Raw genomic sequence first — 17,243 nt, 5'->3', positions numbered from 1 at the left:
GGGACAGTGCATCTGCATTCTTAACTTCAGACTTGCAGCTTTCTCACAGAGTTCAGCTGAGAGGAATTTCAAAGATACAGTGGTGGTAGATAGCGGTCACATGTGACTATAGAGCACTTGGTATGTTTCTGGTCTGAACTGAAGGGTGCTATCAGCATAAAATACACACTGGATTTTGAAGACTTAATAGAAAAAAAATATAAGTTATCTCAAGTATCTTTTTATATTAATTACATGTTGAAAGTATAATCTTTTGGATATAGTGAATTAAGTATTTTATTAAAATTGACTTTGTTTCTTTTTAATTTTATTACCTACGAGGTGTGCTTTGTATTTCTGTTGAACAGTGCTGATACAGAGCTTCTTTAAATTCACTAAGGAAGTTGATGTGTTAATATATGTTTAAATAGCCATTGTAAAAGTTTTCCACACAACACTACTGACTGCTTGTTGGCAGTACATTATTTTTCTTTTATAATTATGTTTTGATATTTGACAAATAGTGTTTATGCCTCTTGGGGAGAATAATTTGCAAAGCTTTATGTTAGGGCTTCATGAAAGAACCTGAACTCTTGCTTACCAGTGTTCATCAACTATGTACTTACCATGCTGACCTCCCACAGGAAGAATTGACCCCCTCCTCCGTTACATTCCTGGTGTTTCTGTATGTGCTTCTGTCATAGGGCTTGTTCCATATTACTGCACTTAGCTTTTACATGTCTGTCTGGCTTTATGAGCCTTTTAAAGTCCAACATATTTAGAGAACGTGAATTAAATTATTTCATCTAGTCAATAAATATTTATTGAGCTTTTGTATTAGCAGTACATTTTAGAGGGGGGAATAAATCTGTCACGATTCTTAAAATTTCAGCATATCTAGATTTAATGTATTGAATACGACTGTATTTCCACAAAAAGACTAGCTTATGAATTTTCTAATATGTCTCTCCTTATTTTAGCATAACATCTCAGAATTTGTTTGACAAAGTCAGTGTAGTAGGTCACTAGTCATATTACAGTTTCATCTTTTCTTCTTCTGAGAGAATGTATGCCCACCCTGAAAATGTGGATCAGTGTGTTTCTTGTCTTAGGAAGGTAGCTCCAGCTGAAGTGAATGTTCTTGTTTGATTTTTTTTTTTCTCAGCACTGAAAAATCGTTCAAATGCAGAGATGTAGTACCACTTAACTGGAGATAATTCAGGCAAACAAAGGTATCAAAAGGTGCAAAACTTTCAGAATAACAAACAGGACCAGTGGTGAAATTTCATTATGAATCTGAGATATATTAAATCCTGGATAGTTGCTTTCATGAGGTCCATAATATAATGACAGAAGCATAACCAAATCTTAAACTATTAAAAATTATAAAAAGAAAGGTGTTATCTAGTGGGAAGAGCATTGCACTGGGTAGGTTTATCACTTAAAGTAGTTTTCAAGCCCAGGCAAACTGCTTTACCTCTGAAGTAAAGCTCTTTCTCATTTTATAGGCGTTATAATAGGCACCCTGTCAGAATTATACAGGGCAAGTTAATTTGGGGTATAAATAAGAGAAATGAATGTAGAATTGCTTTATAGATCACTATTATGAAATTGTGATAGTCTCTCTTTTTTTTAATACTTTATTTATTTGACAGAGATCACAAGTAGGCAGAGAGGCAGGCAGAGAAAGTGAGGAGGAAGCAGGCTCCCTGCTAAGTAGAGAGCTCAATGCGGGGCTCAATCCCAGGACCCTAGGATCATGACCAGAGCCGAAGGCAGAGGCTTTAACCTACTGAGCCACCCAGGTGCCCCCAAATTGTGGTAGTCTTATGTAAGGTATGCACTAGTGATGAACATTTAAAGCTTCATTTTGAAAAGAAATTCTTATACTCTCTCTTTTTTTTTTTTTTTTAAACATAGCTTTGTTATGCCAACAATAGGCTATGTTTTTGCATTTGTGCTCACGTATTCACATTCTGATAGTCCTTGTAGCCAACAGATATTTAGAATCTCTGGTTGGCTCTGATCTTTGACTGTGTAGTAGTAGGTAAAAGCTTGCAAACCCATATGGGGTCACACCATACACTGACCTCAATAAGATCATTGTTGTAGCTACCAAAGTTTATTTACCTTAATTAGTTATACAGCAAATACCTGCATAATATATGTATTATGTATACATGCACACATTTATCATAGTCCTCATTTTATTATGTGGAGCTTTGAAAAATTACCACTGGATAAGAAAAGATAAAAAAGGTGAGAATCCTTTTCGGAGACTACATTTTTAATTTTTTCTGGGCTTTTCGGTCTTTTAAATGCTGAGTAGAAAATACCTTTTGAGGGGCGCCTGGGTGGCTCAGTAGTTTGGGCTGCTGCCTTCGTCCTGGGATTGAGCCCCGCATCGGGCTCTCTGCTCCGCAGGAAGCCTGCTTCCCTCTCTCTCTCTCTCTCTGCCTGCCTCTCTGCCTACTTGTGATCTCTGTCTGTCAAATAAATAAATAAAATCTTTAAAAAAAAGAGAAAATACCTTTTGATTTGAAAGGACTGCCAGTTCCCTACTCGTTGTGGTGTCCTCTCTGTACACTAGATGTCAGTATTGCCTTGCTAGTTGGCAGTCCTATATGTTTCTGGATAGGTGTAGCCAGGCTGCTATTATTGATAAAAGGAATATCCGTGTACTCTATAAAAGACTAATTAGTTATGAAAGTTAAAATTAAATATAGGCTGTGAATATATTTTTTAGACTTCTTCTCTACAGATATTTATTAATATAAAAATTTAAAATCAAACTGAAGTGTATAAGTATGAAATCATGTTATATATCTGAAACTAATATAATGTTATATGTCCATTATACTTGAGTAAAAAGAAAAAAAGTCTACAGTTTAAATAATAACGCCAAAACTGAAAAAGACTATCTCATATGACATAAAGCAAATGTATTTCTTTTAGGATATATCTGAAGAGATTATAGGATCACCCATCCCAGAACCTAGACAGCGCTCAAGACTTTTAAGATCTCAGTCAGAAAGCTCTGATGAAGTTACGGAATTGGACCTTTCACATGGGAAAAAAGATGCTTTTGTGTTGGAGGTATTACTGCTTTAGATTAATTTCTCAAAGTTTTTGGAAGATAAGATGTATATTGTTACAATCAGATCCTAAATTGATGTGACGTGATTTTGTATTATTGCAACTGCTGTAAATATACAAAAGGTTTATTATAGAAATTATAGCAAATTTGAAAATATTAGAAGTTGGTAATATGTTTTTTGATTAAGCCCAGGTACAATAATGCAGGTGGTTTTGGAAAAATTAATGTATGGGTTGAAATAAAATTAAGATAATGCCTAAACTAAAAAAATAATGCTTAATTCTTAGAGCTATTTTTGTAAACTTGAATGAATTTAAAGTGCTGTTTTTTGATTTACTGTATTTACTTGCTTCATGTGTTATATAACATGTTAGTATAATTGTATCCTTTCACATGTGTATAATAGCACTACAAATTCTGAGTATAGTGTTTTCTTACTGAATTCAGAAGGTATGGTTGAGCTTCCATTATAAAAATACACTCAGACCTTTCCTGGAGAATAAATGTGGCATGGAAGATCTATGGAGCCTCCTGCCTCGCAAGTCTGCTCCCTTTGCCCTGCCCTATAAACAGTTAGCTTCAATGGGGATAAATGATCTTCCTTTGGTATTAAGGAAAGGAAAACAATTGAGGATACTCAGAAATGTTCTGGTAAGGTTCCAGTTGAGAGAAAAACATCAGATGCCTTTACTTTAGTAAAGCAGGAAGCTCATGGTAGAATTTTTTGGGGATGGGGTTAGACATTTGAAGAATCTAGAACAGTGCCTATGGACGTGATTAGGATGTCAGCCATGGGAAATGCACAAGACTGAACTGAAGTGAGAGTGTTGACTTGTAGAAAACTCAGACTATATGGATGTTTGCCTGTTTCTCATATTTTTCTACAGTCTGAGAATGAACAAAAATTGGAGGTTGGTAAAAGAAAATGTCAGACTGAGGAGGTAAAAGGTGCTAGGGTACTTTTTGGGGTAGTGCTACTCAAAGTGTGCTGTGACTGCCTAGATAGCATCAGCACCATCTGGAATCTTGTAAGAAATGCAAATCCTGGAGCCCGTACTTCAGACCTAGTAAATGAAAATTAACTAAATGAAAATTTCAAAGTAGGCCCCAGGAATCTGTTTAACATTCTAGAGCATTATTGATCTTTATGGTCCTAGATCCTGGCTAAGTAGAGAGTGAAAGTGCTTCAGATCTGGGTAGAAGGCTGAGAGGAAGGTGCAGATTCAGTACGAGAGGGAACAGACAGGACATTGTAGTTGGAACTGGGTGTGGAATGTTTTTGGGAATAGTGGGCCGAGATATGGCCGTGACTGGATAGCTACGGTAAAGTTAAAAATGGTTCTTCAAGTCTCAGCGGTAATGTGAAGGGACACTTGAAGTGTGTGAGAGTCAGTCAGATTCCTGCTGTATAGATGAATGTCAGCATATGTCTAGTTGGATGGTTTCACTATTTATTATTCACAATGGAATATTGTGAATTGTGAATAAGAAAAATAGGATTTGGATTTATTTTTCCTAGCTATGCCTTTAATTATCCCTATGTAATTTAGTTTTAAAGCAGTTTTGTATGTAAGTCAAAAGATCTTTTTAAATTGCCTTTATTAACTTATACAAGTAGAGATAATTGTTTATATCTGTATAAGCCTTTTGAAACATGTACTCATAAAGGCTTGAGAAAAGGCTCTCTCTTTTTTTTTTAACTGAGTATACTTTATAATGTGAAATATTTACTTAGAAGTATTTATAATAAGTAATGTGGAGAAATTTACAGATAATAGAACTTTTTTCTTTTTTAAGATTCTATTTTTTTATTTGAGAGAGAGAGAGAGAGAGCAGAAGGTCAGAGACTCAGACTCCCTGTGGAGCTGGGAGCCCTATGTGGGACTCGATCCTGGTACTCCAGGATCATGACCTGAGCTGAAGGCAATTGCTTAACCAGCTGAGCCACCCAGGCACCCAGAACTTTTTTTTTTTCAAGTTTTGTATTTTAATTTAGGGGAAAATGGCTCCACTTTTTCTTGACTCTTATGTTTTCTAGTAAATAATAAAAACAATGCTTTTTTAAAAATTTGAAGTTATTATACATTTAGTACTTACACAATAGTTCTAACCCTTTTATTTTCAGATTGATGACACAGATGCTATGGAAGATGTACATTCTCTGCTTACTGATGTTCCTCCTCCTTCAGGTGAACAGAAAAAACATACTTTTGAGATGAGATTCGTTTTATATGTCAATATTTTAGTTCATAAATTATTATAGTAATACTAAATTTATTTTAAAGGCTTTATCAGTGTCACATCCTGTCATGTACTTTGCTGCTCCAAGGCTAATAAAACATAGTTTACAATTACTTATGTTAGAACTTAGGTGAACTGAATGGGTGCCTGACCGGCTCACTCAATAGAGCATGTGACTCTTGATCTTGGGATTGTAATTTCGAGCCCAATGTTAGAGATGGCTAAAAACTAAAATCTTAAAAAAAAAAAATGCAGGTGAACTAGATTTTTATCTTTATTTTTTATTTACTTATTTAATTTGTTTTTCAAAGATTTTATTTATTTGACGGGGACACAGCGAGAGAGGGAACACAAGCAGGGGAGAAGGAGAAGCGGGCTTCCCGCTGAGCAGGGAACCTCGATGCTGGGCTCAAACCCAGAAGAGAGCTCATCTACATGAGCAGGGGAAGGAGCAGAGAGGGAAGCGGAGAGGATATCAAGCAGACTCCTCACTGAGCACAGAGCTTGTGAGGCTTGATCTCAGGGCTGTGAGAGTCAGATGCTTAACTGACTTGAACCACCCAGGTACTTCTAGGTAGACTGATTTTTAATCCTTTCATGTTAATACATTAAAAAAAAAAAAACCCAAACTCATAATTTATTAAGATGGTCTAAAGTTTACTGAAAGTGTAGTGTTTTAGAAAAAAGAATAAATGGATCTTATAGTTAGAATTCCATGTAATAAGTGAAAAATGTTATTCTTTAACATAAAAATAGATAAAATAATATCATATAGTTTAACTATGATTTATTTTGACAGGCTTTTATAGTTGTAATACAGAGATTATGCCTGGTATAAATAACTGGACATCTGAAATACAGGTAAACCTTTCATAATTTTAAGCAACTACAACATTTATGATTTTAGCAAGTTCCTTCTTAATATGTTTTCTCTTTGACCACCTTATTGCAACTAAAATGTTAGCCTTTTTCATACCACATTATTTGTTATTACTCATTATTTGGCAGTTTTATCAACTGTCACAGTATTTAGATAAAAATAATAAAATGTCATGCTATTATATCTCCCCATATTTAGATGTTCACATCAGTAAGAGTAATCCGATTAAGCAGCCTTAACCTGACTAATCAAGCCCTTAATAAGAACTTTAATGATCTCTGTGAAAATTTGCTTAAGGTAGGAACATTTTGACTATATTTTAATTAAATATGCAGTTAAAAAAGAAAAGTATATATTATCTGGAATATCTTACACAGTTGTGGGCTGAATGATTTTTATTTACATATTATATTAATCTTAACTCTCTCATCTGGTAAAATGCTAAAGTTGTGCTCTCCATCTTCATATGCCACATGATTAAATATATTTTAAGTTATTTTATAACTTTAAGCTTCAAAGAAATGTATTGCATATGTGTAAATTTTTAAAAATCTTTTGTCTTATATTTTTATGACTTAGTGATAATATGATTAAATCTTTTATTATTATTTAAAATAATCTAAGAGTACACAAAATAGAAGTGGACCAGCTTTGCTTTAATCTTTTAAAACTTTTCTTTTGCCATGATATAATGTGCAGTGGAAAATCAGTTTAAAAAAATTTTTAAATGGAAAGAAGTGATATTACTAATATATTCTGTTATGTAGAGCCTGTATTTTAAACTGCGGTCTATGATCCCCTGCTGCCTTTGCCACGTAAATTTTACAGTATCTCTGCCTGAAGATGAACTAATACAGGTAATTAAGATTCGGTTTATTGTTAAAGAAAATTTCTGACTTTTATCTGATCTGTTTTAATATTATAAATCTGCCATAACTGAATAAATATAAAGGATTTTACTTCAAAATATTTTTAAACAAACATACTAGAATGAATCAGACCACATATGTTTTATTTTTCTAAATTCTGAATTATCAAAGGTAGAATCTCATTTCTGGCATATATGTAATAGGATGCGTACTTACACGGGATTTCTTCAGTCCCTATGTTTTAGAGAAGGTACTTCAGTTCTTTCTGGAATATTTAGGTTTAGGTATATATGGCAGACTCAGTTGTAGTCTAAATATCTGAGGTTTTCTGTAATTTTGGCTGAGAATCTTAACCAGAAAACCAAATTAGTTAGTTAATATAAATTGTTCCATTACTGAAGAAGATTACTGAGGAAGATCTGTGAGAAACTTATTTTGTCAATGATTATTTTGCTAATCATATTGTTTCTGTAATTCTAGGTAACAGTCACAGCAGTTGCAATAACTTTTGATAAAAATCAGGCTTTACAGACCACAAAAACACATGTTGAAAAGTCATTGCAAAGAGGTAAACCTATGATGGATGGGAACATAGTTCATGTTTGTCTACAGTTATAGTTCAGTGAAAAAGGTAGATTAAATAAATGACTTGTTTCTTGAAGAAGAGTTACTGTCACTTTTTCTGTTTATCAAGGTAACTTTGTGGTTGACTTGGTATTTTTCACATGTGAATAGGTGGTTGACTGGTGTTTATTTTATTTACATAGAGAGTGCTGCCATTTTTTAGATTTTGGTTATAGCATATTCTGCAGTAATTTAGAGGTTTCTGTCCCAGGACCTTTAGGGAGGTCCCCAAGGCATCTGAGAACCTACTGATGTAGTTAGCACCATGTGTTTTTCTTAGGAAAGATCCTTGGAGTTGTCCTTTATCCAGTAAAATCTAGGAAGTACCATTCTCAATATATCCCAAAGAAACTCCCAATTTAAAAACTGCTAATGTGTTCTGAAAAAAAGGAGAGGGAAATAGTATGCTTTCTAATATTTAAGGACTTAAACCAGCTAAATAAAATACTCGTGATTAGTCTAAAATTTTTATAGTTGATTACATTCTACATGTATAGCATTGAATTAATGTCAAATAGAGATGTATTAAACGATTGCATTCAGATATTTATAAAGGAGGATAGAAAATAGCTGGTTTACGTATCATAGAACCAGTATGGTACAAAGAATAGGATAATAATGGTTGTTATTGAATTCTTACTGTTTGGAAGGCATTGTGCTAAGAGATTTATACTTAATATTTTTCCGAGGCTTCACAACAGTCCTAGCAGGGAAGATAGCATCTCTCAACATTGTGCAGGTGAAGGAAGGGTCTCCAGGGGAGTAACAAAGAGGAAAATAACCAGAATAAATTGGATTGGAAGAAATACATGTTTTATCCCAGATTCTTAATTAAAAATAATTAATTCTAGATCATTACTAAATAACCAGTGTTTTTCTTGCCTCTCAAGCCTCTACAGATAATGAAGAACTTCTACAGTTTCCGCTGGAGCTCTGTTCAGATTCACTTCCTTCTCATCCTTTTCCACCAGCTAAAGGTTGGTTAAGTGAGGGAAATGCAAACACAAATAAATCCTAGTTTCTAGTTCCTTTTACTTCTTCATTGTAGGCAGTCTTACTTAATGTTGAGCTGAAGATTTACTCTTCATTCCCTCATTGTCTGTTTCTTCATGTTCATGCAGGGGAGAGAGTAATATTCCTCTTATTTTAATTTCTCAAGTAATCTCATCATAAATTATTAAGGTAATGCTTCTTGTGATATTCCATTCTTATACTTCAAATGCATTAAAGTTTTATTTTCAGAACTCTGGATTTCCCTCGTGATATATTGGTATTTATATCTGGTAAGGTTTTTTCCAGTCACAATCAAAATTTTACAAAAATTTTTAAATTTTTTAGACAACAAAATACTGATTTTCTTCAGAAGAGATGTGGAGAGGGGTGCCTGGGTGGCTCAGTGGGTTAAGCCTCTGCCTTCTGCTTGGGTCATGGTCTCAGGGTTCTGGGATTGAACCCTGCATCGGGCTCTCTGCTCAGCTGGGAGCCTGTTTCCCCCTCTTTGCCTGCCTCTCTACCTACTTGTGATCTTTTTCTCCCTGTCAAATAAATAAATAAAATCTTTTTAAAAAGATGTGGAGAGAGGTTTGGGTTGGGGATAGTACAAGTGAAAAAGGGATGAGCTGTCTTTAGAGCGTCTTGCTTATTATTGAGGAACATTGTTGTGTACTTAAAAGATACTGCCATATTTTCAAATGCAGAATGATAGTCTCAGCTTAATAGCAACAAATCTACTTAGATCTGTACAGTCTTTGGTGAAAAATGGGAGGTAGTATTTTCTTTCTTTTCTGATTTCAGGACAATTTGTATTATAAGAATTACTTATAATTTTGAATTATAATTGAATTATTCAGAATTACTGTACCTTATTTTGTAGCATTACATATATAATACATGTGGTTTGTGTTTTTTCATAATTTTTTAATTCTGAGAAATGATGCATTTGTTATTTCAAACCAAATTGGCTTTTCTAGCATTTATATTTTATAATATAAGGAAAATTTTTTTATGATTTATACTTCTCAGTTTGGTACCAAATTTGTTATGATACAGAATAGTTTTATAGTCACATTGTATATTAGTAGAGTCTTTACTAAATCAGTGCAAGCCCTGTTTATCTAGGTAAATAGATCTTGTCTCATATTTTGAAGATGAAATATAAGCTACTTTTATATTCTGAACTTTCTAACATGGTAACTATGGTCCACTTTCTTTTTTAATCTATATTAAAATTCTAATTTAGAACTCCATAGAGAATTTTAGCATAGTTGAACTCCTTGAAAAAACAGAGAGGAAAAAATTAAATCCAAAGATAATTTGAGTTCAATTTGTAAATTAAATCTAGCTTCCAGAACAAAAAAAAAAATGTGTAGAATCTTCCTTAGAACTGACTAGACAGAATATTTTTTAAAAACTTCTACTTTATATAGAAACTTGTATTTTTTTTTTCAGAAACTTATATTTAACACAGGGTTAATTCCAGATCACTTTTAAGATCATTTCATTTATCCTTATCCTCCAGAGCAAGGGGTGGGATATGAACAGAATCAAAACCAAAAATCTAATCAATAATAGCAAAAAGATTTGATCAATTGCTAATATATAGGTATATACATTTATGGATATTGGGCCCCTGTTACCTCAGCTTTACCTTGTTAATCATTACTGATTTCTGCAGAAGATTAGATTTAAGTTCTATAAATTTACCATATCTATATTGATACCTTGCAATTTCTGCATTAGCTTTCAAAATGTTTTCAAAGTTAATTAGAATTAGTGCTTGTTGAGGTCATTAGTCTATTTTGTACAAATTATACTCTGAACTGAAAAACAATGAAAGAAGAATTTGTGTAGAATAAGACCTATCTGAACAATGCTTAAAATATTGCAACTTACTTTATAATGTGGAGAGGGGACATAATGTGGACTAATAAAGTAGCAAACCTCGATTCTCTTCTCAGTTCTGCTACTGATAGTGTGAGAACTTGGGCCAATTAACTTCTAATAAGCCAACTAAGCCTCAGTTCCTCATATGAGGTAAATATGAAAAGATTAAGATTAAGACTCTCTCTACCTTTTAAAATTCTCTGATTCCTTGGGTTTCTATGGTTTATGGTTCTTCTAAAATTAACATGTTTCTATTATTAAGAACAAATCAAAAGCCAATTAATCAAAATCAAAAGGTAGTGTTTAAGTTACATTAAAAATTTCCAAATAGCTTCAAATCTGTTAAACCAGTAATTTTTAAGCTCTGCTTCTCCAGACCATGGGGTTTCTTCAGAGGTTCCTCGTGGCCTTCTAAAAAGGCAGGGTGAGAAGGGAGCTGAGGGCGAGTAGAGAGAGATTAGATCTCTGGACCCCCTTCCTACCTCTGAATTAGAACAGCTTTGATTCAGTATGGTTTTATTTATTCATTTTCTATATGTGATTTTGTTGTACGAGTTTCAAAAAGTCTGAAAACCACTGAATCAGATGTCATTATCATCATTTTCATAATATTACATCTAATACTAATATATAGAAACCTTTTATACTAAGTACTTAACTGCAAAATCTATGTGCTTTTTTTGAATATTACATTTTAAAATTATCAGTAAACACTAAATAGTTTACCTGTATCTTTTTATAAATAGTTGTATAAATTGTAGTTTATGCTGCATGCCTGTTTATTATCTTTGCTTTCTCAAGTCTTCTCAGGAGGACATGGGCTATACTAAATATACTTGAAAATGTTATCAACAAAATATTTTGGAAGATTGGGGATAGGATGGGTTTTGCAATATTTTAAGATTTGAAGATAGGATGGGTTCTGAAAAATGTCATAGAATGTAATACATGAATGTAGTAATTGAGCATTATAACATGGAATGTTTTGAATAGAGAATAGAAGTATGTGGCAAAAGTTAAGCGTAGCAATTTAGAAGTAACAGGCAAGAGAGGAAGGTAAAAGTGCTAGGAATAAATGCTAGGAATAAGTGCTTGGAATAAAGAGAAATACAACCACAAGAGGCTTAAAAGTTAACTACTAATATTGATAAGTAAATAATTGTATAGTTTTTATAGTTTTGTTAGGTCAGTTTAGCTAAGCTGATGGAGCTTTTCTCTTTTTTATTTTTTAATTTTGAAAACTTTGAATCCTATTTTTCATGTTATTACAGATATGGCAATTTATTAAAAATTTTTTTATTTTATGTTGACAGAGTAGTTTCAAGAGGTATGCACAGTAATTTATTAATACTTCCATCTTTTAACTTGTAGATAAACCTTTCTGATAATTCTCTTTTTATGTTACTGAAAATGAATGAATATTATGTGAAAAAAGATGTTTCAATTACATGTATCCTAATTCACTGAGTAGAGTAAGCCTGGGCCTGAATTGTCCATCCATGTTCAAATTTTTCCTTTCATCCTTTGTTAAACTTAGTTTTGTTTCTCAAGGTAACAAAATATTTGTTTGATATATGGTTGGTTTGGTTACCTTGCTCTAAGTATTTGATTTTTCTGACTTGAATATTAAAAGATGCTGAGCCTGAATAATTTCTTCCAGGAAATTATGTGAAGGTCATCAAAATTCTTGATGAATACTATTAGGAACATAGATGATTGGCATCAATGTAAATACTTATATGAAGCTGTATTAAGAAAAAAAGGATGGTATAACAAGTTTTTTATATCACTCCCATGATGTTTTTTCCTCATCAATAGTGTGTATACTTTAGTTCTCTGAGTATTTACTACTTTACTCTGAAATGGCTTTAAGAGACTTTAAAAATGTTATAAAGGGATGGAACACATTCAGTAAAAATGGAGAATCTGAGGGACAGTAATTGGGGTGAAAAGTAAAAAAAAAAATAAGATTTGTTTTACAGATTATAGTTGATCTCAAAAATTTTATACATGTAGTTTTTATAGAAGGTTAGCATATTATTTTTGATACATGTCTAAAGACCTAAATCTCAATATCTTAAATACCATGCTGTGAGGCTTAAGATCTTAGGGAAATGTATGTGAATCATGTGCCACTAGAAATATATCTCAAGTACTTAATAAGTTTATAATAGGGTAATAGTTTTCATTCAAATTCTGAGAGGTTAGGCCTTTAAAAAGATTAGGTCAATTTAGTTTTTATTTACTTTTGGATGAAATTTTATGGAAGAAAAATCTTTTATACCTACCTTGTTCCTGCTTTCATTTTGCTTTATGCTGAAGTGATAGCCTCATGTTTAATGGCATAAGCTATAGGCTGGCAGGAGTACTCTTTTCATTAAGCAGCTGCCAATTAATGTGACAAGCATAGGTCACATTCTGGATTTCAGTATAAAAATAAAATCCTCAATACATTATATTCCATAATTAGGTATCACATTTGAAGTTTTTTAAATTTTTATTTTTATTGAGGCTATAAGGGTTATTTTTGTTAAGCCAAATTTGATTCTAAAAGGTAGTTTAATTTTTTACTTTTAATGACTTGCCTTACATTTTTTTAAAACTAGTGATTAGAAATATAAACCTATGAAAACTACAAAAGTTAGCTTTTATTTTATCCTGCCAATGAATGGTTCTAAATTCTTAAAACTATTACACAATTCTTTGCACTAACTAAAAATATCTTTATGTATTAACAATTCATTGCATGTCTGTTATTTCTCTCTTTTTAAAATGTATTATATCATTATGACCAACTGGTAGCAAAAATAAAAAATATTGAAGTTCTCCATGTTATTGATGGCCCCAACAATTAGTGGGAAGTCCTGAAAGGAGAGAGATATTGAGGGGAAGGAGATTGAAGGGAAAATAGAAAGCAGAGTGGAAAACTTATGAGAAACTTATCTGAGACATGGGGAGGAAGGAAAGAGAGAACTGATGGAGAAGTGTAGGGATAAGGATCTTTGCTTCTTCGAGGCAGCTTAAGTTCAGTGAAATCCAGAGTCTGAGGAAAAGGGAGTAAGGAGCAAAGAAAATTGAATTGGGTTACTAATGAAAGTAGGTGTTATTTGGAAGAGAAGATCTGAAGGGTGGGGGAGAGGGGAGAACTGAATGCCTGGAAACAAAGGCAGGAAAACAGAAGATGGGGTTTGAAGAATAGTGGTGTAGGCTGTTGTACACCTTTAGCTGGAAGCTTTAATGATGTGAATAGAGAAGCTATTTGTGTTTGTCGTCTAATGTATGTATCGTAATGGTGGTTGAGTTTTTCCTCTTAGTGGACTATCTACTTTGAAGCTCTTTACGTTTTTTTCTATGCTTTAATAATTTTTAGCTCTCATATGGCAATTATCACTCCACCAATATTTGAATACCATTATGGACAAGATTTATACATAGTGTTTATACACATAACTACATACACACATAACTCCGTTGTTAGGCCAGATTTTATAGTTACAGGACATAGCTAATCAGTGCATCATAGATTGATGGAAATGCCAAAGGAAATATAAAACAAATTTTGATCATAATAACGTAAAACTGAGAATGTTTAGGGACACGTGGGTGGCTCAGTCGGTTAAGCGTCTGACTCTTGGTTTCAACTCAGGTCATGATCTCAGGGTCCTGGGATCCTTCTTCATGTTGGGCTCCATGCTCAGTGAGGCTGCTTGAGATTCTTTCCCTCTCCTGCCCCATTCCCCCCATGCATGAGCATGTACTCTCTCTCTCTTGAAAATAAATAAAATCTTTTTCAAAAGTTTAAAATAAAAAACCCAAGAATGTTTTTAAAAAAAATTTTAAAAGATTTTGTTTATTTGAGAGAGACCATGCTTAACCCAGGAGCCCCTGTCTATTTTTTTTTAACATTTTATTTTATTTTATTTTTTTAAAGATTTATTTATTTATTTGAGAAAGAGCGAGCAAGAGAGAGCATGAGCAGGGGACATAGGGAGAGAGAAGCGGACTGTCTACTGAGCAGGGAGCCTGGCTTGGGGCTGAATCCCAGGAAACCTGAAATCACTACTGGAGCAGAAGGCAGGCACTTAACCAGCTGAGCAACCCAAGCACCCCCACCCCCCACCCTGAGAATGTTTGAATAGCTAAATAAAACATACATTTTTTTAAGACTTTAGTAGGCTCCATGCACATTGTGGAGCTTGAACTCAAACCCGAGATTAAGAGTTGTATACTCTAGCCATTGAGCCAGCCAGACACCCCTGATTGCATATATTTTAATATTTTTATCTGCCACAGAATCTTCAGAAGTTTCAGGAACTTTTTTTAGTTTTAGTAATATTCTTAAGGTGACCAGATAGGATTATCTCAGATACTTTTTAATTATTCAGAGCAAAGATGATCTGTAAATCCTAATGACATAAAGTGAACAAGTTGTCTGAGGACTTAGTGATTGGCATAGAGCTTTATCATAGCCAGCTGATACCTTTGTCATTGGTTATGACTGTTTAGAAGAATGGAGAGGCCTCAAACTTCAGAAGCACTGGAGCATATATAATTGTAGGAGGAAGAATCCTTGCCACATTGTTTTCTTTTGGTCATCAGTATGCTCATTTCCACTCAACTGCTTTTAACCTAGGCTAGTCCCCCTCCCCACACTGATAGAGCTTGTTAAATACTGTTAGAAGGTACTAAGAGAATAAGAAAACCTTATGTTCTGTTTGCCTTTCTCACTTTCTAGGGTTGTTCATTTATGGATAACAGGGTTATCACTTACGGGGGACAGTTTAATGAGACAAAATAATAATTTTCTTGTATCCAGTGGGAAAGGAGATTATAAGTGAAGTAGGCTGCTGTGTGGCTTGAATGAGACTTTCTGCAGCAGGAATGGGGGGAACCTAACATAAGAAAGGTTTGTCTCAAACTCTTCTATACAGGTATGGCTGACAGTGGGCATTAGCTCTTCAACAAAGCCCAAAAGATTTTAATAAGATTTCTAATCCTGAATATGAAATATGCTTTTTAAAAAAAAGTATTGACTTAGAGATTACATATGGGTTTATTTCTTTTTCACCTTAATTACTAGTTTACCACTGAACCAGACAGCTAATACCTGCAGTACCTTCTCTTTTGAGAAGACTTTTATCCTGGAAGCCAAACTGTAATTGGAAGAGCAGAGTAACTGAGAATCTGAGGTTATTAGACACCTGCAGTATTCAAATATCTGAAGTGCTGATGTTCGACTGTTTCCCGGACCATCTCATCTTGGGCCTTTTCTCTGAGAGAAAAATTAAGATCCTAGCAAACACGTTGGATGAACCTGCTCTCCTTGAATGAGATTAAAAAATGATGTATTTTAATCTTTCCCTTAAGAATATCTATAATTTAAAAGTTTTTTTTTCCCCCAGATTTTAATTCAAATACATTTACATGTGGAGGCAGGGAAAAGACGTTTTCCCATGTTGCCCCCCACTTTTTTTGGAAAAAAAAAGTTTCCATTTTTGTGGGGAAGTAATAAATGTACATGGTAAAAAATTCCCATCTTACCAAAAAATCCTATAGTTCAAAATGAAGCTCCCTTCTTCGTTCATTTGCCTTTTCAAAAGGCAGCTACCCTCAACCAGCTTTATTGTCTGTCTTTGCAAAGATATTTTATTTTTTCCTTTTTTAAAAAGCAAGTATTTAATAGATCACTGTGTCCCTTAATTTTTTTTTTCACTTGATATTTAGAGTTGAGAACAGATAACTTTCTACATGTTTAAGTTCTTTGTGGACATTTGTCATTAAGTTATATACAGCTGCTACTGAGGAGTTTCATATTACCCAGATAATACTGAGATATAGAAGATAGTTTCATTTTAGTAATTTTCATATTTTTGAAGCTTTTTGCCCCCTGTTTCTTCACTTAAAAAACTTGCACAGAATTCCTGATGCCAGCTATATTTTTCTGTAAGTCTGTACTCCCTGAGTCTGTACTGCATAGGACATAGGAGAGCCCTGGGATTCTCCTGGCATATTTAAGCTTGGGTAGGCATTTGCTGTCCCAGCTTCCACACTACAGCCTTTTTCAGTACTGAACTAGCTGCCCATTAGAGATGTGGTAAGCTTCTGAATGTCAGTTTTGTTCTGGTCTCCTTCCTATTGGTTCCATCTCCTTCTGGGCTTCCAGAACTCCTCAGGATCCCGAATCAGGGAGGATGTTTTCTTGCCTAGATCTGCAGTGTGAGGGCATGATGGTCAGGCACTTCCACAGCATGGTACCCTCACAGTCATTTTGTGGATCCTACCTAGTAATCCCTTTTTATTCAATGGCTCTGTATTATAAGAGAAATGTCAGTCACTGTACACTTTCCAGTATTAGTTAGTGGTCACTTGCTTGGTAAAAATGGGAAGAGGAGGGAGTATGGAGAGATACTCCCATTGCACCCAATTAGCAGAAACCTGTACAAATCTTATTTTTAAAAGGCATATCTTTTGTTAATTTAAGAATATTACCAAAAGATTAACACACTAATAAGCAGGGATAAAAATATGTACTTACTTAATTTATAGATTCTTTTTAAAAACTGCATGATTGCAGTTATTTTTGGTGTTTTTTTATGAGTTATTTCTAACTTGGCAACGCTATTCTTTCAGTTATAAAATTCTTTGAAACAAAAATTCAAATATGCTAACG

The 17,243-nt window shown here is 33.6% G+C and overlaps 1 protein-coding gene across 23 annotated transcripts in view; it reads left to right on the top strand.

Moving 5' to 3' along the window:
• Positions 1 to 17,243, top strand: part of C2CD5 (C2 calcium dependent domain containing 5) — a 98,020-nt gene that overhangs the window by 72,334 nt on the left and 8,443 nt on the right. For 22 of the 23 annotated variants that reach the window (XM_045073443.1, XM_013047563.2, XM_004775981.3 and 19 more), the window contains 7 exons: positions 2,935 to 3,075; positions 5,202 to 5,265; positions 6,117 to 6,178; positions 6,396 to 6,494; positions 6,965 to 7,054; positions 7,547 to 7,634; positions 8,581 to 8,667. In XM_045073443.1, the coding sequence (XP_044929378.1) occupies positions 2,935 to 3,075; positions 5,202 to 5,265; positions 6,117 to 6,178; positions 6,396 to 6,494; positions 6,965 to 7,054; positions 7,547 to 7,634; positions 8,581 to 8,667 (631 nt within the window). Of the gene's footprint in view, positions 1 to 2,934; positions 3,076 to 5,201; positions 5,266 to 6,116; positions 6,179 to 6,395; positions 6,495 to 6,964; positions 7,055 to 7,546; positions 7,635 to 8,580; positions 8,668 to 8,811; positions 9,038 to 17,243 lie in introns of those variants that run through there. The other variant, XM_004775989.3, reaches the window with a different exon arrangement.

Source organism: Mustela putorius, unplaced genomic scaffold (genome assembly GCF_011764305.1).
Source record: "Mustela putorius furo isolate JIRA1106 unplaced genomic scaffold, ASM1176430v1.1 tig00537227_pilon_pilon_pilon, whole genome shotgun sequence".
Lineage (NCBI taxonomy): Eukaryota > Metazoa > Chordata > Mammalia > Carnivora > Mustelidae > Mustela > Mustela putorius.
Note: the sequence above shows the minus strand (reverse complement) of the source record. Positions and strands in the feature narration are given on the sequence as shown.